Here is a 21,111-nt window from a genome sequence, read left to right as displayed (position 1 = left end):
AGGGTCGATGGAAGGCCGCCCGCACAGCATCCATGAATCTATAGTTCCGCACACAATCGTCTTATTGCTTATTTTCTATACACGTACTACTCTTAAAAAGTAGATGAACGCGCCCATCGCCTTCATCGATTCAGTTGATAAAAATATTCCTAATGTTTTGCGTTATTTACAATCAAGGGCCAAAATATCATGCACAGTATCTGAACTCAGTAAAAAGACTCATGCATTTGCTACATAATTCCTAAACTCTCCGGTATAGAAATATGGGATAAAAATAATTGTAACCCAAAATTTAATGTCTCTTTTTGGTATGAATCCAAAAGAAGTGTATCTTTAATTTGTAAGAAAACAAACCTGTCGAAAAGAATATCAGCAATCATACCAAACATTTTATCTGTACAGAAACATATTTGTTCCTATATGAAAATGACAACCTGCCATTGCACTAAAACATTTATAATACAAAGAAAATTAATCCTTAGTTTGAAGAACTTTTATCACCTTCAAACCGTGTGTCATATAACAATGGAAACAATCTATTTACAAAACATACACAGTAATGCCTTATTTACATATTAGTCAAGAAAAATAATTCACCATTTGTCTGTCAAACTATATATATATATTCAAGATGTGATCCCTTCCAATCTCCAAGACATTAAAAAGGTTACACAACTAGTATTCATTGCAGTATATTCAATACATGTATCCTGTTTTGTCAGAGAGCTGGTAAGAATATACATCATAACTTTAGTTTTGCTTTAATGTTTGAAATAACACCTGACAAGATAACAAGACATGAACTTAAGAGCAAAGGAATATTTATGACATATCAATAATACACAGTGATGAAAGAAAACAAGTAATGAGCAGCTTAAATGAAGCACATTTTAGTTCAGATAATTACAGCAATGTACAATGTAAAAAAACAACAACATTACTTAGAGGGTCCAGCATGAGTCAATTGGTGTTCCTCCAAGAGGTGAAGAAAAGCAAATGCCTTATCACATTCTGTGCATTCATACACAACCTGGCCAACATGACTTTCATGGTGCTGCTTCAGAAGAGACAGCTGGCTGAACGACCTGTAGCACATGTCACAACGGTAATGTAAATAATCTTGCACACAGTGGGATTTCATGTGCAAAGCCATCTCTTGCACCGTGTCAAACATAGTGGGACATTTAAAACAACTTAACCGCGTTTTTTTCTTTTTCTTAACAGTTGCTCTGGCGTCTCTCTCTAGATGTGTTCGCTCATGTTGAATTAGATCTTGTCTATGTTTGAAGGTTTGTCCACAAATCCCACATTTTAATTGTACTTTTGGATGATGGTCATTCTGATGCTCCAACAGGGAGCTTTTGGTGGAAAATTGCTCAGAGCAAGCGAAGCAATTAAACACATCCTCTCCGGTGACATCAACTTCTTCCTCCTCCCCTAGTGTTGGACCACTCACAGGTGATTTCTTGGTTTGTTCGCTTGAATGATCACTCTTTAACAATGAACGTGAACATGGGTGTTGTCTGAAAGCATCGGTTCCTAAGAAGTTCTGGCCACACCCCGTGCATTCAAATTGTGTATCTGCAGAGATATGGCAACGCTCATGCTCCTTCATTTTACTTTCAGTGGGAAGTGTACATTTGCAAATTTTACATTCATGAGTCAGATAATTAATTGGGGGAGGATTTTGTTCCCCAACCAAGTCAGTATTTTTTGTATTGCAAACTTGATATTCTGTGACTGTTTTGGGGACTGTACTGTTTTCCACAACATCTTCTTCTTTAATCTTTAATGCATGTCTCTTTTCGCGGTGATGTTTACGTGAATGAAAAATGAAGGTCTTCTCATTTGAAAAGCAGATGTGACATTGATTGCACAAATATTCATAGCTCGGTCGCTGGTGATTACTAATCTTGTGTTTCTCCAGGTGAGATTCATGCAGAAAGTATAGATCACAAACTGAACATGAGAATGGCCGTTCTTTTGCTGCAAGGCAACCATGCTCTGAAAGTTCCTTTGGGTCTTCGAAGCACTGGTGGCAAACCCCACATCGGTAGTTCTGTTGACTTGTGAATGGTGCTAAAGTCAAATTATCAACCTCTTCTTCAAAAATCAAAGGTGGAAGATCCCCAGATGCTACAGAGTGGCTTTTCCGATGCTCTGCACGACTGCTCTTGCAGGAAAATGTGCGATTGCATATGTCACATGGGAAATTATCTTCACGGTGCATTGCCATGTGTTCTGCCAACTGGGAGTATCCTGTGAAACTGAGGTCACATTTCGAGCAGCGGAATGGCCGACTCTTTCCATGAGTGTGCTTGTGTTTGCGTAATGCAAAAAGAGACACAAAGCCTCTGTGGCAGGTTTGACACTGAAATTCTGATGTGTGCGTTCGTTGATGCTGTAGCAGTTGGGATGCTTGGAAGAAACATTTACCACATTCTGCGCATTCATGTGGTTTTTCACCAAGGTGACATCGCTGGTGATCCTCAAGGTTTTCTGATGTTAGGAATGTCTTGCCACATACATGACAAGGGAAGTAGGGTGCTGCATCTGAGTCACTACCCTCACTGTAATCTTCCCCGTCACCATCTTCATCAGTTTTGCCGTCTTTATCACTTCCGCCTGAAGCATTGACCTCAATGCTTCCATGGTCAATACTTTCTTCATTTTCAGAGCAATCAATATATTGATCAAGCTGCCTGATGCGATGTCTCTTTTTATAGTGTCGAATAAGGGAGCCTTTTAAAGTATAATGTCGGCTACACAGTTTGCAAAAGTAGAGTTCCTTTGGATGGTTTTCACTGAAGTGGCCAAGCAGAGATTTATTTGACCAGAATCGTTGAGAACAAATTTTGCAAAGAAATGGGCGTGAACGTTTTTTGTGATGTTTTTTGTGTACAAGTAGCTTCCCTAAGGTGGGGAATCTTTTGGAACACTCCAAGCAAGGATAAGTCTTATCAATCCCATGCGCTTTCATGTGTCTATCAAGATTTGCTCCGTTATTGCACACCTTTCCACACTCTGGACACGTATTGCGGTTTTTCTCTTGTTCAACTCTTCCATGGTCTTCAAGATGACTAATGAGCAATAAACCATCAGTGAAACTCTGGTTGCACTCTGAACATTGGTAATGTACAGCTTTCTTTTCTACAGATGAGGTCTGTACTTGGTCTTCCTCTTGTAAGCCTTCTGGGTCTTTGCAGGAAAATTCTGTCTGTAAAACCCCTGTGCCCCTGCGAGGGATTTTGGAGCCTTCTTTGAAAACTAGAACTGAATCATTTTGTGGTGCATCAATCTCTGAGCTGATGGCGAGCAAAGATTTGAGACCAACATTCTTCTTGGAAAGCACTTCAAGTCTTTTACATTTCTTTAAATGGCGGCGTTGGTGATTCTTATTCCAGAAACATTTCATGCACCTAGGACAGGAAAATGGAGCTGGATTTGAATGGATGCGAAGGTGGCCACCTAGTCCTGACCTGTTTTTGAAGCGCAAGTTGCAAAATGAACACGGAAAAGGTTTCTCTCCAGCATCATCGACATGAGTATTACCACTGAACAATATTTTGCCATCTCCATTTATTAGTTTCTCATCATTTGTGGCATCCAAAGGCTCTTCCTTGATACTGACAATATTTGACAAATGCTGTTGTAGAGATGTAGTAGGAACTGGTGACTTAACAGTGTCCTGCTTGTGGTCATTTAGGAAATGTTGTTGGAGCTGAGAAAATATTAAGAAAGTGGAATCGCAGTAAGCACAAGAGAAGCCATTTGATGTTATTTCAGAAGATTTCTGGAGGTCACCTGATATACTTGCGTTGGAACAATCCAATTGATGGATTTCAAGGGACTCCTTGGGTAAAAGCTCTTGACATTGATTACAGGGCACTAAATCATCATGTCTACCCTTTGTGGGATTGCACTTGGATGAGTGACGCATTAAATAATCCCTCCTGATAAATCTCTCTCCACACAGGTTACAGAGAAAAGGCTTCTCACCTGTATGCAGTCGGGTATGCACTCCTAACTGCCAACCTGATTTGAAAGATCTGGGACAATATATACAGGCATTTCTTTGCCGTTTGATGGGATACTGCTCTAGAATTTCAGCCTCAAGCCTGTCAATTCCTGTTGATAGTGCAATGTTTTTGCGCCGGTTGATAGGTAATGTACTTTTGTTATGGAGCATAGACATATGTCTGGCCAATTTAGATTTGCAAGTAAAGAATTTTAAGCAGATATTGCACTCAAATCTCTGCTCCTCAGCAATAATCAGACTATGAGCCTGCTTTTGCCAACCTTTTCCAACTGCATCCAAACTAATTTTGGGTAAACAAACTTCCAATCGCTGTCTTTTGCCTTTACAGCGGGTCTGGTGTAGTTTCAGATGATCATACCTGGAGAAGCAACTGTCACAGGCTTTACAGCGATAAGGCTTGACTTCAGTGTGTGTCAAAATGTGTCGTCTCAGATTTCTGGCTTTCCAAAATGTCTTTGTGCAGAACTTGCATTTGTATTCAGCTTCAGAATCTGTATTTTTCTCTTTTGCTTCTTTGACACTAGTTGGCCTTAACAATCTTGGTTGGTTATAGTTGTGGAGCTTGGTATCATCCTTCCTAACAAACCCACCACATAAGGCTTCATGCTTGATACACATAGACTTGTTGCCATATTGACGGCCACAGTGGTCACAAGCAAAAGATTTCTTGGTGTGTGAATTCAGATGTCTTAAGAGAAGTGATCTGTACTGAAACTTTTGGGGGCAGTGTGGACAGGTATGTGGAAATGTCTTTGTTCTAGTTCTATTGGTCCCATGTAGCTTTTTTCCAACCTTTTCCACCACTTTGTTTGGCAAACTCTTGGCAAGTTCATCAATGGCAGTTGTTCCATTGCAATTCTTTTCATGTTGGGAAAGTTTTGTACGTCCATAAAAAAGGGTGCATTTAGAACAGCTCAACAAAGTATTTAATTTATGGCCATTATGGTGTTTCTTGAAACGGTTTCTTCGACTAAATGTCCGTGGACAGTAGGAACAATAGAGTAATTTTCTGCTATTTTCAACTGGTTTCTCTAAAACCTCAACTACCTCCGGCTGGTTTTCTTCCAGTTTACTGGCAGAACATGTTTTCTTATGGAGATCAAGGTTAATAATGCGGTGGAATCTTTTACCACAGTCATTGCATGGAAAAGGTTTGTCTCCAGAATGCCTTTCTATATGGCGAACCAAGCAGCGCCGAGAATTGAAGTGATGTTGGCAGAAAGGACACTTGAATGAGGATTCCGTTATATGTTTTAGACAGTGTTTCCTTAAAGATTGGGGATCCTCAAAATCTTCTTTGCACAAAGAACACTGGGAAACTTTCTGCTTATGCAAAGATTGCGGTGGTTTTACTTTTTTCTCTGTGTAACCAAGTGCCTTTTCGGATTCACTTTTGTGGGATGCAAGATGTCTCAGTAAATATACAGGATAATCAAACAGCAGTGGACAGTATGGGCACTTTAGTTTTCCCCTTTTAAGATGAGTCTTTCTGTGTTGAATCAGTTCCCCAATAGATGGAAGAATCTTTTTGCAAACTGTGCATTGTATCCTTCTTTGATGAATTGTCTTGTGATTTATCAAATGACTGCGTCTGGCAAATCCTTTTCCACATTCCAAACAGAGGAATGGTCTGTCACCTTTGTGAATTCTTTCATGGTTCTTTAGAGAGAGTGATTTGCTGAATCCTTTGCCACAGAAGGAGCATGAGAAGCCATAGCTGTGATTAGCTTCGTTTGAAATTGAGGTATCTGTGATCTTCACAGATTTTTTACTGCTGAGATATTTTCTGTCTATCGAGACGGGGAAAGACCTGTATTGGACAACTTTTCCTGTCAGTTTGTACAACTCATGTTTCTTCATATGTTTGTATTTCCCAGATGGATGGAAAAACCTGGCTGGACAAAGACTACACTTGTAGCCTCGTATGTCCTCAGGGTCTGTTGTAGTTGAAGGTACTTCCTTATTTGCCAAACTTATCTTAGGGTTTGCTTTTGCCAGCTTTCGGAGATAGCTTCGCAGGCAATTATTTTGGATATGTCGTGTTCTATTATTTGTCAATGAGAAGATTTCTTTGCACAGTGGGCACTGATATTTACTACCTATTTTCCAATTGGCACCATTTGTTTGTTCTTTGATACAGCGCCGCAGGTGGCGAGCTCTGTTGTAAGAGTACTTGAAAACACGAGGACAGAGTGGGCATTTATATTTGCCGAATTCATCAACCCCACTTTTTGCCATTCCCTTTATGACTCCCTTCACCTTGTGTACATTCGATACATGCTTGTTCATCTTCTTGGAACTTGCAAAGGTTTTTGAACAAAATGGACAAACATGTGCCACGGAGATATCCACAAGCTTCACGTAGCAGTCCGTTAGACCTTTGAATTCCATAACTTTCTCTGTTACTTGTTCTGGTTTGGTTGTTTTACTTTTTGGGATATTCAAATTTGTATTTGACTTATGTTTTGAGCCTTGACATCGCCCAGCAATGCGCACGTGTCTGTACAAGCAGCTACTCTGCGAGAAGTATAGATTACATCCATTGCATTTAAATGGTGTTCTTCCTGTATGAGTTCTTATATGCTGCACATGTTGATAAAACCTATGAGATACATGACTGCATGAGTTGCACGGGTATATTTTATTTTTTTTCCTTGTGGTCTTAAGTACCACCTTCGCTGGTAGGTCGTAGCCAGTGACATCACAAACAAGTTTGCTTTGTGGATCATCATGCAGCAAATAGATATTAGACGTTGGGCAAAATTTGAATTCATGCTGTGAATGGGTATGATGGTGTTCAATTATATCATCAACATTTTGTGTTGAGTGTTGGCATTCCGTGCATTGATATTCTTTTATGCCATTTACTGGTTCTAAGGTTTTCAGAATTATAATGGGCTGCAGCCTTTTTTGCAATTGTAAAGAGCTTTTGAGTTCAGGTAACTCCACTTTTAAATCAGTTGGATTGGAGTTTTCCAAACATGCCACAGGACTTTTTTGTTCTGATTGAGATGTTTCATTGTCTGCACAGGGGGTATTCACTCTAGGTAAGGCTTCACCATCATACATGCCAAGATCAGGCTGTTCAAAGGATGGCCTTGTCTCCGGGAAGGATTCTTTCAAAGATTCAGATCCATTCTCTTCATGCCGTTGTGTGGCAGAAACAATGCTCTTCAATGTTTTTTCCTCATCCATAATGGAGTATAACTTTGGCTGGCGCAATTGATCTGTTGATTCACTTTCTGGAGGTTGCTCTAAAAGCCTCCTAGAGCCAGAGAGTGTCTGGTTGTAAGAAGCATCCATGGTGTCGCATTTGCTGTCCTCAACATTATCACTACCAATTATGTCCATGCAACTTTCAGAAGATAGCTGTGCAGGACACTGGAACTGTGATATGCCTTGAATTGTTCTTTTCAGACCATTTGTCATCTTTACTTCCTTCAAAGTCTCCGAGTTGTCATTGTCCAGTTCATGAATTGTATCTTGAGAATGGGAAACGTTGGCATCAACATCACATTCAGTGGTGGAAGATAACAAGGAGTTACTTGTGTCATCCATTCCATTTTCATGCAGGCTAGGTGAAGAAACGTGATTTTGGTCAATGGTTTCCTCACCATCCCATACTTCCCTGTTATCTTGTATCAGGTCTGATAATTTTGTAGCAGTTTCCTGGATTTTAACATCCAAATCTTTTGCAGAACTAAGGACCGAAGTTAATTTATTATATACAAGTGGCTCCTTCTCTTGCCATTTGTCCACTTTAGGACATGTGAGCTCTTTTTCATACTCTGAGGAGCCGTTCGTTGTATCCTCTGCCATGTCCTTGTGAATACCAATGGTGACGTTCAGCTCTTTTGCTTGTATAGGAACTGTCTTTTCCTCCATGTCATATTTCAGTTTCTGCTCTGTCCCTGCATTTTCCTGTTTATCATTCTCTGTTTCCAAGGATTTTGCCGAAGCTGATGTTGAATGTTTTGGGACACAACATTCAGAATTATCTTCTTTTGTTTCCATATTTTGTTCTGCACAATCTGCCATTTTTCTTGCCTTATCGTGTAATTCAGATGGGATTGGCAAGATTAAAGGTGTTTCTGAGATTTGAGCGGTTGGAAAATCAGCAGAAATTGACATATTGCCGGTCGGGGTGAATGGCCATTCTGAGGGACTGTGTTTTGTAGTTATTAAATTGTCACAACTTGCCTTTTTTTTATCCAAGCTTTTCATATACTTACAAGAAGGTCTTATTTCTGTTTCGTTTATATTTGAATCTGAGCAACTACTGACATCCGAGTAGTCCTCAAGGAAGGATGGTGCCAGAATTTCACAGTCTTCCTTAATTTCTCGCAAATCTGCTGCAAAAGAGGGAAAATGGCTTGATGTGGTTAATCCATCTGCAGTCAAATTTGAGAAATCTCCATTTTCACATTTTGATGACCCATCTTCAACTGACTGATGTTGATCAGCTTGCCATGGTGTGTCACTATAGTAACTAAATGCACAGTCTGAATTTGTGCCAGAGTTTGGGTAAAGGTTGGAGCCAAAGTCAGAGTTGGTTGAAACAGCCTCTTCTGAAGCCTCCATGTTGGACAAGTCATGATGTGCATTGAAGTTCTCTATAGGTTGAGTTAAATCCCCTTCTGGTCCAGACGACAGTTCACAAGGCCTCGGAATAGAGGGCGGAGGTTGAAGGTTGGGAAGGTAGGAATCCCAGCCATGAGACATTCTTTTGAAGACTTGAAGGAAAGATTTACTTTCCGTTGACCCTTAAAAAAAAAAGAAAAAACATCATTATAACTAGAAAATGCATTTCCTGCAGAAAATGCGTGGAGTGCTGTAGTACTAAGTGAGGTTGAAAATATTTTTTAATAAAGCCACATAGATTAAGACAAAGAAACCTTAAATGGCTTAAATAAAGTGAAGGGATTTGAACAAAAGTTCAAAAGTCTAAATGGCATAAACTATGTAAACATGCACACCATTTAAGAAAAAGTAAATGGTTGGAAACAAATAAAGTGACAGCTGAATGAAAAGCGCTAAACAATGCTAAAAATGCAGACATGTAAAATGAATTGAACTGAAGTATCTGGTGCTGTCTGTCTTTCTGTCTGTCTGTCTGCCGAGCCGGTGCGTGATTAAAAGTAACCCAATAGAGCGGGAAAAACAGCCCAATCTGGCAACACTGCCTGAACGTCCTCGAAAAGTAGCCCCATCCAGTGGGAAAAACCACCCAATCTAGCAACACTGCTGAACGTCCTCACGCTCCAGCGTCAACGTAAATCAATGAGACCAACTGAAAACGAAGCCGGTATGAAACTAGAATTGTGATTCTGAATAAAGCTTAAATAATATCGAAATTTTGTTTGGATATTATTGCCGATACAGGTGTGTAGATTTGTTGAATGGTTTGAACGAAGGTAAACGGTTTAAAATGATCGAGTTACGATGTATTGAGGAGTCTTCAATGAAAACAGCTGAAAACGAAGCCGGTATGAAACTAAAACTGTGATTCTGAGTAAAGTTTAATTGATATCGAAATTCCGTTTAGATATTATTGAAGATACAAGTGTGTCGATTTGTTAAATGGTTTGAACGAAGATAAACGGTTGAAAATGTATTTAGTTACGTCTTAAACAGTTGAAGTACCAGAGGTTGGAGTACCTCCCATTGACTCCCATGTTAAAAAAAAGATAGTATTTTAAAAGTAGAATATCTTAAAAAGTATAAAATATATAAAAAATCTGAAAAGAAGCGCGCGATTCCAAGCTATTCTGAAAAAAAAATTAAAACATTTGAATAGTCTCTTGGTGAAAAATTTAGGAAGATAGGTCCCAAAGTTTGTAGAGAGTAATAAAGAGGAAAGAAAGAAAGAATAAAACTTGTGAAGAACAATAGTTGAGCGCTGCATGCAGCACTCACCTAAATATGCAATGAATAAGCACAACATCAAATAACTGGAAGTTGGCTATGTTTTTGCATGTTTATAGAGCCGTCTTACCTCATGTTTCTTCAGGTCATACACCGACTCGACTCATGGTGATCGGTTATGTATATACCTATATATCACCAACCTTAAAAAGAAACCATGATTAGTAATATTTATGTCAAAATACATATTTCCAGTGATGTTGATAGGTTTTCAATGTAGTGAGTCCCCGGGACCCACAGGTGGCGAGTTGGGTGGGTCCCTGAGAAATTCAATGGGTCCCGAGTCGACTCCCCAGTTTAAAAAATGTGTTTCTTTTTTATTATTATTCTATTTCTTAAATTAAATTAATAGTGTTAAACTCCTTGATGGTGGTATGATATGGTTAGAGCTGGAGTACTCAACCGTTCATGTTTAACACTAGAAACGCCGGGCCATTTTTACTTACTCCTAGCGCCGCAAGAGGGGTCAAATGACCCCCTTAGTCATTTTAATGAGGCTGTGCATTTGCACATAATGGTCACTAGGTGGCGCCAATGAGCTATTACCGCGCGAGCGCCACATTCGTGTGTGTGTGTGTGTCACAAGCCTAGTCCTCACGATTTTGTCATAAATGTACATATATTCAATCAGAAGGATTGCAAAAAAATCCTGTTTGATTTGCTCATTCGACACGAATGAGCACAGCATCGAGCAGTGGAAACGTGGGTTTATTTACTATGAAGTTCGTATTTTTAATTGTTGAAATGAAATCAGCGGTGACGAGCTAGTTGTTTTGGTAGCGGCTAAATTAGCATGTCGCGATACTTTGTACAGGGGATCACGTCTGCGCCAAGTAGATGCGCAGAGGGTTGAAACAGCGCTTGTCCGATCTGCTCACAAGAAGGTTTCTTTGGCCAGTTACTGTGATTAAACACGAGTTGTTTAATGTTCACAATGTATCGTTTTTCATGGGGAAAATGAGATGCGTCCCCGGGACGCATGGATAGTGAGTTTAGTGCGTCCTTTCAGATTTTAATGCGTCAGGGACGCAGGACGCGTACCTAGCAACATCACTGTATTTCACTTTGTTTTTGAGTAATTCGAAAAAGCTCCATAAAATACCAAAATATAATTGGATACTTGAAGGTAGGATTTTCAAGTTTGGCAGGATTTTTGTTAAAATTCATAGAAACGGTTATTTCAATGTTGAATAAAAATCATCCTGATGGACAAGTCAGGTGCAAGGCTGGAAAAACCAATGATGAAAATAATAAAAAGGGTTTCATAATGTATTATGATCCATGTAAGTATTACCATTACTAAAGCATTATGTTAAGAGTTTACTGAATGCAGTTTAAGTGTTGCAGAGCCACTGGAGAGGGTTTGAAGGCAAGGGGGAGGGGAAGAGGATTGCAATTAAAGCGGTAGGAATAGCTTTTGGACAAACTTGAACATTGTCCTGTTCTAGTTTCAGACATACCGCTCTGGCAGAAATGAGCATCTTATCCTCCTGGAAACTCCTACTTGCATGTGGTGTCCCTTGTCTTGGTCAGCATCACACCTGCCTTGAGCAGATAAGATGGTTGGATGAAATATAAGTTAATACAGCTGAGCAGCAAATAAACAGAGGCTATACTTGTTGGGACCCAACCCCAGGGAAAAACATTATCTTCAAATGATGGACCACACATTGAAGCTGTCGGTACCTATTCAAGTTAAATCAAATTGTACCAAATATCTGGACCTGAAAGACACAGTGGGTGAGAGAGTGTGCTTCGACATACTGTAGTACAGAGAGAGGGGCACCACTACGTCACAACTCGTTCATGTGGTACGTTTAAACACAGTCAGTCCAATGGAGAGCCAAAGGTTGTCGAAAGTATAGATGTTTACACTTTTTACAGGGAAATCCTGTCTAACCTGAATAAAACATCTGGTCAAACACAACATGTCCAAAAGCCCTGGAATGTACCGTGTTTGTTTGCCCTGCAACCAACTCTTCCAGAAAAAACTGAAACTGAAACTAGTGCCGAAGAAGTTTTACCCAGAATAAAAAGCTGAGGAATTGAGGACTGGTCATAATAAATAGACTATCAATGAGCTATTCAAATTAGGAAGCAAAAATTGGGGAACATTGAATGTCAAACTGAATTCATCATCAAGGATATCATCACATCCGAGCCCCAGAGGTTACACCCTTCACCCTGGTGCAGAAGACGTTGTTACCCTGCCCGAGTCCCTCAGTGCTACGACTACAAGATTTTAGGAAGGATAACAGTGTTTCCTCCGAGACACAGACAACAGTATTCTTACGCTATTGTTGTGGGCTGGGGGTTGTAGAGATGTGTTTGGGAGGGGAGAAGGAGTGGTTTATTCAAGTATATTCAAAATAAATAACAATGTTGAAATTGAGAAGTCGTCTTATTTTTATAAATGAAATTGATCTTTTCCTATTACCGAGGGTTAAGTAAAGAAAATAATGTACCGTTGGGTACCGGTACCAACTTCCAGGTACCGGTATAAATGTGAACCATACACATCATAGACAAAATTCAAAATGACACCAGTATTCCGTTAAAGGTCTTGACATGCATCTTAGGGGTGTAACTCTCTGGTTTCATCACAATACGATATTAAATCAATTCATTGGAGAAAGATACAATATTTGCTAGGGGCTGCAACAACGAATCGATAAAATCAATAAAAATCTATTACTAAAAGCGTTGGCAACTGTCATTCAAAGCACAATAGTAATCTCACAACCGGACGGTGTAGAAAGTCCCGTCAGTTAAAAATAGTAATGCCGTTTTTAAATCCATGTTAAAATCGGCAGGATATAGAGCTAGTTAGCTTAAAAAAAAAGTCGCAAACAGTGTCAAATGTGATGTGTTCAGGTCGGCTCAGCAATATGATTGATGTGTTCAAATGCAACAGAAAAAAAAAAAAAGCATGTACACTTTTCGTCGGCAGCCACCTTAGCTACGTAGCGGAAGAGGGCGGAGCCAGGCTGAGCCAAAGGCGGCGTATTTTCCACATAGCCTGCATTAATAGTCATTTTGTAGTTTTTATAGCTTTTTATAGCTGCTAGGCGTAAAGAGTTCACCGTTCAAAGCGGGATGTTTATTGCGGGGGAGGAGCCGCAAATTTAAATATTGGCCCCCCGTGTGGTAAAATGTTTAATTGCACACTGCATTCGTTTAATCGATGAAAAGTTTACGTAATCGACGAAATTCTTAACGATCAATTAGTCGATCGTCGATTAATCATGCCCATCCCTACCATCTCTCTATAGTACTGCAATAGTTACCTATGACAATTCCAGCTCTGAAACAACATCAATACGCGAGTCCAGTCTTAGCAATGCATCGAGCAAACCGCACGGAGAGAGTGAGTGATCACAAAAATCTCTTTAGCAAAATGACACATAATCGCATCATCACACAAGCTTTGTGTGAACTTCAGTAGAATATACATGTAGGGCCCTATGAAATCCGTTTTATTTTTTTCCAAATTCCGTTTTATTTTTTTCTAAATTCCGTTTTTTCCGTTTTAATTTTCATGAATTCCGTTTTTACACTTTAAGCAATTGAAATCATCAAAACGAATGTCAAATAAGTGCGAACGAATACAATTCTTACAATTTAATCAGATAGAAGACTACATTTATTAAAACATCCCAACATTGCACTGTTTTTAGTGCTTCAAATAAAAACAACATGACATAAATAATAAAGTGCTTATAAACTATTTTTTTATATACTCAAATTGTGGTTTGAAGGGGCGTGCCCTGGCTACGGCGTTCAGTGTTTTTTATATGGATTTTGGACTTCAAGTGGTCATCGCACGTATCTTTGCGTTTCCAATCGATAGTATATTGACATATTCTACAAAACAGCTGATCACCTGAGTGATAGAAGTGTTTTGGATATTGTTCGGCTCTGAATTTGGGGGTTAGAACTAGGGCTGTCAAAATTGCTCAAAAATGACATTCGAATGTTCGTTTGGAAAAAAATCACGAATTCGAACTATTCGAATATCTGGTTGCCTATTTTACGCAGTTGCCGTCAATATGTCAATAATGCGACAAAACCATGGTTCAAATTAGTGGGATATATATATATCATATAAACAGCCCAGTAACGTGGAGGCCTAATCATGAAAAGCCACAACTTTGTATCGCTTGCATTTCACCACCACACCTGCAAGCGCGCAAACTATAGTAATCTGAAGAAGACGCCCGCTTCTGAATGTTACAAAGTATGCTAGTGGTAACGTTCCTTGCTTTGCTTACCATTTATCGAGAAGGCCTATTAAAATCGATAAAGAAAAAAATGCATGTCGCCTACGTCTTCCACCATGCCAGCGAAAGGGCCAGCACTACGCACCGTTCGGATTCATGAAAAAAAAGCTGTCTTGGACTTTGCCGAGAACATTGCGTCATAGCAGCTTTCACCAGCCAGACTACTAGCTCCCTGAGCTCTACTTCGGATGCTTATTGAATGGCATAGCCGAGCTGGAATACCTATATCCAAGTACGGAAACCCAGAGGGGATAAAATACATTCGCTCTTCACAATACTAGTCTGTTACACTTGTACCGCGGGAGTGTTTTTTCACATTCGAATATTATGAGGGACATCGCGAACAGACAGAGGCTCATTCACAAAGCAGATAGAGGCGCTTGTACCGCGGGAGTGTTTTTTCACATTCGAATATTAATTTTCACGTTCGAATTCGCGTTTTTGGATACATTTCGAACGAATATTCGAACTTCGAATATTCGTTGACAGCCCTAGTTAGAACCGAATTACGGGCGCTTCAACTTCTTCTTCGGCTATTTGTTAGGAGCGGGAGCTGGACCTATTGTTTGCATTCCCGCCACCTAGGCAGGAGTGGTGGACCGGGGATTTTTTTTTACATTTTTGTGGGAGTGACTGCTAAACATTCAGTGATGTTAACGTCACCTGTGTTGTTTCCCTTTTCCCTCGAAACTGAATTTCACCAAAATAATGGCGAATTCCGCTGCATATTGTAAATGTGACGTGTGATGTGCCTTGTCCCTGTTACATGTTATATGTGCTGCAGAACAGGAACCTGGTGGAAATCAGTTATTTTACTGAGACAGGCCCGTTTTAATTGTAACTTTGTTACTTTTAATACTTTCCTGTATAATAAAGAAAAAAAAAAAAAAAAAAAAAATCAGTAGATTCCGTTTTTATTGTCCGATTCCGTGATTCCGTCCTCGTTTTCGTTATCGCGGAAATCATAGGGCCCTATACATGTATAGACAACGACCATGATGCGAAACTCATGACGGCAGCACATTTTTTAAATCCCAACGGTAAAGCTTTTGCTCCTTGCTCATCTCGTCATCCACGGGTATTGCCATATGTGGAGTTGAAATGCCTTTGAAAAGCTTTGGTTTTCTGAACCAATTTTAGATCTTGTGTGGGTCTACCTATTTTTAATTCCACTTTTATTAAAAGATTAACTAGAAAACGTTGTAGATACCAAATCAGAAACAATAACCTTCTATCCAAGCTGTCTTGTTACTCGCAGCAGCTGCCGTCGTGAATTAAGCAAAGTCAAGGCCATAATCTAGCTAACTGGTTTATTGGATTCATGTCCCTCATAGCAGGCGGAACTCATCAAGTTATCGATAACTTGATGACACAGCCCACCCATTTAGAAGGAAGATTTGTTTGGTCAATTTGTCATTTGAAATAAGTCTCATAGAATTACTATTACTCGACCTCTGTGAAATGATAGCGGGTCAGGAGCATTCTGATAGGCTGACCAATAGACCGCTTTGAAGGGTTAAATTCCTCTGAAACATTTTTGTTTCAATGAATTTATAAAATAATTTTAGAATTTCTAGAATATTTTAGGCCCCCTGACGGTTCCCCTCTGCTTAAATGTAATATGGTATCATTACACCAAATGTGTAGATGTCGATATATCAAACAAACAATCAGATGTGCACATCTGTGGAGTGTGGATGATAGATCACTAATCAACAGTCATCCCCTACACCTCCTTTTTGTTGTACATTAGAGTGTTAGAAACTCGTCAAAGCAGAGCAATATGCCAATGAGGCGCATGCGCAACGGAGCTAACACATGAGAGCTATGTGTTGGTCATGTCAGCGGTGTGGCAGTATTTCAACCAAAAAAAGAAGTGCAACAGCCGAATGCAAAATTCAGCTGTTGCCGAGCGCGATCACTCTGCCAGTTGCTCAAGCTTGGGTCAGAGCGAATCAAAGCTCTTGTGACTGCCACGCTTGTGGCGATCACAAGAGCTAACCATTTCAGACGTCGCAAACGTCCAATTGATTAAAATGATTATCCGGTATTTCCCTGTATGCATTCAGCAGCGGCACACCACCGCTGCTGGATTGTCAGCGCCACTTAAAAAAAAAAAAAGGAAAAAAAAAGATTCTGCCAAGTTCAAGGCACATTGATCTGGTCTCAGCAGATACCTTGACTCTGATTGATGCAATGTAGGGTTGCCGCGGTGTGGACATTTTCACACGATTAATACGCTCGTGTCAACACCGGTATTACCGGTATAAACGGTATTAACTTTGAAACTATAGGTCAACCGCCATCTTCTCCGTCAACTCTCCTTTCACACTCGGTGAAAGCGGCTGGCAGCGCGCCAATTCTCAGCGTCTTATAACGTTCTATATATAATAGTATAATATAATTTTATATATCATAATATCACGGCCAAAAGCTCTGTGCGCCTCCGGATGGCCGTAGCGCGGGGAGCTCACGTAGGGATTGGGCTTCGCGGGGTTTATTTACCGGCGTTGCTATGGTTACCGGTCTTGTAAGGAAGCACGTCAATTCTTGGCGCGACAATTCTCCCGCACAGAGCAGAACTGTGGCCTATTCTACACATTTTCTTAATTATAATTATACTATTCATTTTTACTGATTTTTTTTTTTATTACTGAAAAAAAACTTTTAAAAAAAACTCGTGTTGCCGGTGTGCAACACAGAGTAATCGGTGTTGGCCTCAACACCGGTAACACCGTATACCGCGGCAACCCTAATGCAATTTCATATTTGGAAGCTCGATCTGTACATTTTTCCCCAAAAAAACTCACCAGAGGTTTTTTATTTTTAAAAAGAAATCCGGGTAGGCATGCTCCCGGACCCCCCTAGCGTTGCTAGATTAACAACTCACAGTACCCCTGCTACAAAAAAACTAGGGGAAACACTGGATTATCGACTTTGAAATAAAATTGTTCGGGATGTGTAGGGACCCCCCTTTACATGGCTAGAGGGGCTAACTGCTTTCTACATATGCGGTTTGCTCCCTGTAGAAACTATATGCAAAAAACAATGCTTAAACAATCTTCTTCACGTCTTATGAGCGATGTTATCTATAAAATGTGTCACACACAGTGGGGCTAGACTGAGCTTAACTGTAACACGGACGTCATAATAAACTACTGCTTAGACTGAGCCCCACAAATTAACATACAACCTAGTGTTAAACTGGGAATCCCAACTCTCTCTCCACTGGATCATCAAAACAACGGCTGTCCAAAACAAGCTTCAATTATCCGCAAAATAAAGACCCCGAGATTTGCTTTTTTATTGCAAGATATCTTTTGCCTCTCGTTTTGTCTTGGACTGTTGGGAACGTTCGTTCTGTTTCCACTCCTCCAGGTTAGATTTTCGTATAAGCGAGAACATGTATTGATTGTGAGTCATGGTCGGAATGACTTAAAATACAACCGTGAGGTAAAGAGTGATAGGAACAATAGACATTGATAGACATTTCTCCCGTCCCCCGATATATATCGTTATATCGTTCAATCCTATCATCATGTCATTCGATTCTTTGAATAATAAGCGGTGTGACTTGTTTGGTTCTCAGGGGTCAGGGACAACTGGAGCCATGGGGGCCACAATGTGATGGAAGCTTTTGATCCCAGCACTTCAAGTCATTCTCAGAGCGTTATGAAAGTGAAAGTACACAAGCGTCCAAACGGAAAAGGCAGCGCCGACTGCTATCAAAATGAATGATCAATCCATGTAACAGATAGGATATAGGTCTATGATTAGTTGACCACTATGGATGATCAATAAATGTTAAAAATCACAAGTATAGGTCTATGATTGTAGTTTACCACAATGGAATCATCAATATATGTAACAGATAGGGATAATTAAAGGTCTGATTAGAATTGACCACTATAGCTGCAATAAGAAGACAGTGTTGAGAAACGTAAATAGGCTGTTAACTCTGCCATTTCCCACAACTTGTACAGTCTCCATGGTGATTGGTGACATGACAAATATACCTGAATGTGACTGGTTAAACATATATATTTGCTGGTGAGAGCCGTTAAGAATCTACCTTTGTGCGAATACAATTAATGTCGACTTTACTGCAACACGGAAATCGCTACATCGTTACACCCCTACTGTTTATACTATGTTACAGTAGAGATTCTGGGAAGGGGCGGCGAGGGCTGTACCCTAAAAGTTGACTCATAGAGCCTGAGTCGGTTCCAATTCTCTACAGAAGAAATAGTGCTTTACAAAGAGGCGTAGGCTTCTTTGATGTTACATCAAACGAGAGAAAAAATAACTCCAGCTACATCATTGGTCGAAACAAACTTCTGTATTAGACCATTTCGATTCCAGACTGTTCCCAGGTCATTCTGACCAATCAAACTTATTTTCAGTGATTGAGGGAATCCATCTTGCCTGTGATCAACAGGTGTGGGAAATGCAGTTCTTCTCAATGGAAGGGAGTGAGAGAAGGGGCATTTTTGTTGATCTTGCTCTTTTCTGCACTTATCTCCTCTGCTTCATTTCTCAACCATTACCTGCAGGCCTCTTTATAACATTCCAGCTCATCTTCTATAGTCAAAGGGACGACCCCCGAGAGTCGTGCTGAAGACAAAGCTAGAGGATGTGGCATGTTAACAGGGCTCTCAAGTCTCACGCATTCGGCGTGAGACACACGCAATTCAACCCATGCACACGCTCTCACGCCACACTTCGTATTTCTCACTCAGAGAAATTACCAGGATAGCGCCCAACAATTTGGGCCGCTATTTAACAGTGGAACAGGTAGGAATCAAATGGGTTTCCCGTACGTAGGGTAACCAGACGTCCTCTTTTGCCCGGACATGCCCTATTTTGGAAACACTCTAAAAAAATCGTAGGGGATTTTATTAAAGCCTCATACATGTTCACATTGAATTAGGCTACGCCCTCCCCTACTCAGTTCTGTTCGCTTTGCATTGCTGGAAGTGAGAAAGGGGGAGTGGTTAAGAAGAGCCTTCAGATTGGACGGTTTGACTTACTTAATTAATTTGTAATTATTATTTTTACCATTATTGTTTTATAGGGACAAACATTTACAAATTTCTCCTACAGGGGATTGATAAAGTTCTATCTATTGAAAAGAAAGAAACACTTGGTCATACTTTACACACTTTACCACAGGATTGGCCTACTGAATGCCACATTAATATATACTTATGTTTTTGCAGGTTAAAATCTCACTCTGAACTCAGTTCAAAAATTGAGAGCCCTGTGTTAATGTACACACACACACACACACACACACACACACACACACACACACGCTCACACAAACACCTAAGTCGTTGTTAAAGTAAGTAAGGCTTAATGTTGAGCCCTGTGTATTAATCAAAAACTATTTATGAATGATAAAACTGCGTGACATGCAATCCAGCACAATGTGGTATTCTAGTATGCAACTATGTTTATTTTAAAGAAATGTGTATGCTATAGCAACAAAAACAAAGTGTTGTGGTTTAAGTTATGAATTAACCTAAATGAGGGAGACATCATACATTGTACAAAGTTGCAAGCCTGTCCCATGAATATAATCTGAGGAGGAACATTTTATTGAGACATTTAGAGACAGGTTTAGCATATCTCATAAGCCTACTTGAATCCTCAGAATGGATTATATATAGATAATAAATGGTAATGCTCAATGTATGCATTAGTGGACACTGACGTTTTTGCAGAGGGCCAGACTGATCCCTCATCCTGCAGACTCCCAGACCTAGCGAAATGGCAGTACACTGCTTTATTAAAAGGAATAAACACCCGCGCCCACGATCAAAATCAGCTTCGTATTTGTAATCTTTAACGTTTAGCTGATGAATAAACGGTGGAATTGATGACGGGAGAGTATAACGGGGCTTCTTAACGTGGTATAAATTAGCCTAAGGGAGCTAACTGTTTAGCACACAAAGCGTGGGCCATGCCGGTTACAACGCACACAATAAAAGGAAAATATACTATTGTTTTTGCCTTGATAAAGGAAACGTGTCCGCTTTAGCACACGGCTAATATTTGCTGACGCTATTTATGACATCAATGTAACCCTTGACAGTTACATGGCTAATACCTATATAGCTAGCAGCGAATAATGATGGCTTCACTGCAGCTGGAATCGACATAACTTGAGTTCTTAACCAAAAACTCACGTTCTGGCTCGTCCTTAGAGCGATGGTGCAATGCAAGTCCAATTCTTCAATAATGTCAAGACAATGGATTGTCTTACAATTCAGTATCCGATGTGATGATCCGGTCCACAGTATTTGTATGGCTTCAGACAATGTATCTGACTGTATGCATTTCAGGAATGGAACCTTACAACCAATAACAACATGCGATAACATTCAAAGGTCCCTCCCCTCCGAGTTCTATGGGTGCTGTTGCCGTAACAGACGGATCCCTCCTGGACTTCATCCGGCCAAGTCCTATGGGCTGCGGCGGACTCCAACTGCTGCTACTCCCCCCCCCCCCCCCCTTGTTTTTTTTGCGAGGACCGTTAATTTATGCTACCTGCATTGTCAATTTTGGTCCCCGGAATAAAAAGTACTAGGGGATTGTGCGAAATGGGACACTCAGGATTGTGAAATGAATGGTCAAATCATACTTGGTGCATCACTGCCTGCAAGACCATCGGTGTCCTGTGTGGCATCCAAGGGTTAAAAACGACACGAGCAACCTACCATTTTGAGGAGAGAACCTGCCACAAAATGGCGCTTTTACTTCTGTGCGGGTTCTCTGGGGTTCCACTATACTGCAGTTATTAACCAGTTACATCGACCTATCAATAAAGAGGGATATATCCAAATATGTTTTCAATATAGTTGT

At 40.2% G+C, this 21,111-nt stretch overlaps 1 protein-coding gene across 2 annotated transcripts; it reads right to left on the bottom strand.

The window, feature by feature from the left end:
- Nucleotides 1–291: 291 nt before the first annotated feature.
- znf1035 (zinc finger protein 1035) lies at nucleotides 292–20,746 on the bottom strand. 2 transcript variants are annotated; one of them, XM_030371041.1, is made up of 4 exons: nucleotides 20,436–20,746; nucleotides 11,425–11,509; nucleotides 10,035–10,107; nucleotides 292–8,802 (listed from the first exon to the last, which is right to left on the bottom strand). In XM_030371041.1, the coding sequence occupies exon 4, from the start codon at nucleotides 8,759–8,761 to the stop codon at nucleotides 938–940; it is 7,824 nt and encodes a 2,607-aa protein (XP_030226901.1). In that variant the 5' UTR covers nucleotides 8,762–8,802; nucleotides 10,035–10,107; nucleotides 11,425–11,509; nucleotides 20,436–20,746; the 3' UTR covers nucleotides 292–937. The 2 variants fall into 2 exon arrangements, with proteins under 2 accessions (XP_030226901.1, XP_030226902.1); XM_030371042.1 differs by having other exon boundaries at nucleotides 11,425–11,505.
- Nucleotides 20,747–21,111: the final 365 nt, after the last annotated feature.

The sequence above is a fragment of the Gadus morhua genome, chromosome 11 (genome assembly GCF_902167405.1).
Source record: "Gadus morhua chromosome 11, gadMor3.0, whole genome shotgun sequence".
Classification (NCBI taxonomy): Eukaryota; Metazoa; Chordata; class Actinopteri; order Gadiformes; family Gadidae; genus Gadus; species Gadus morhua.
This window is presented reverse-complemented; position numbering and strand designations above follow the sequence as displayed.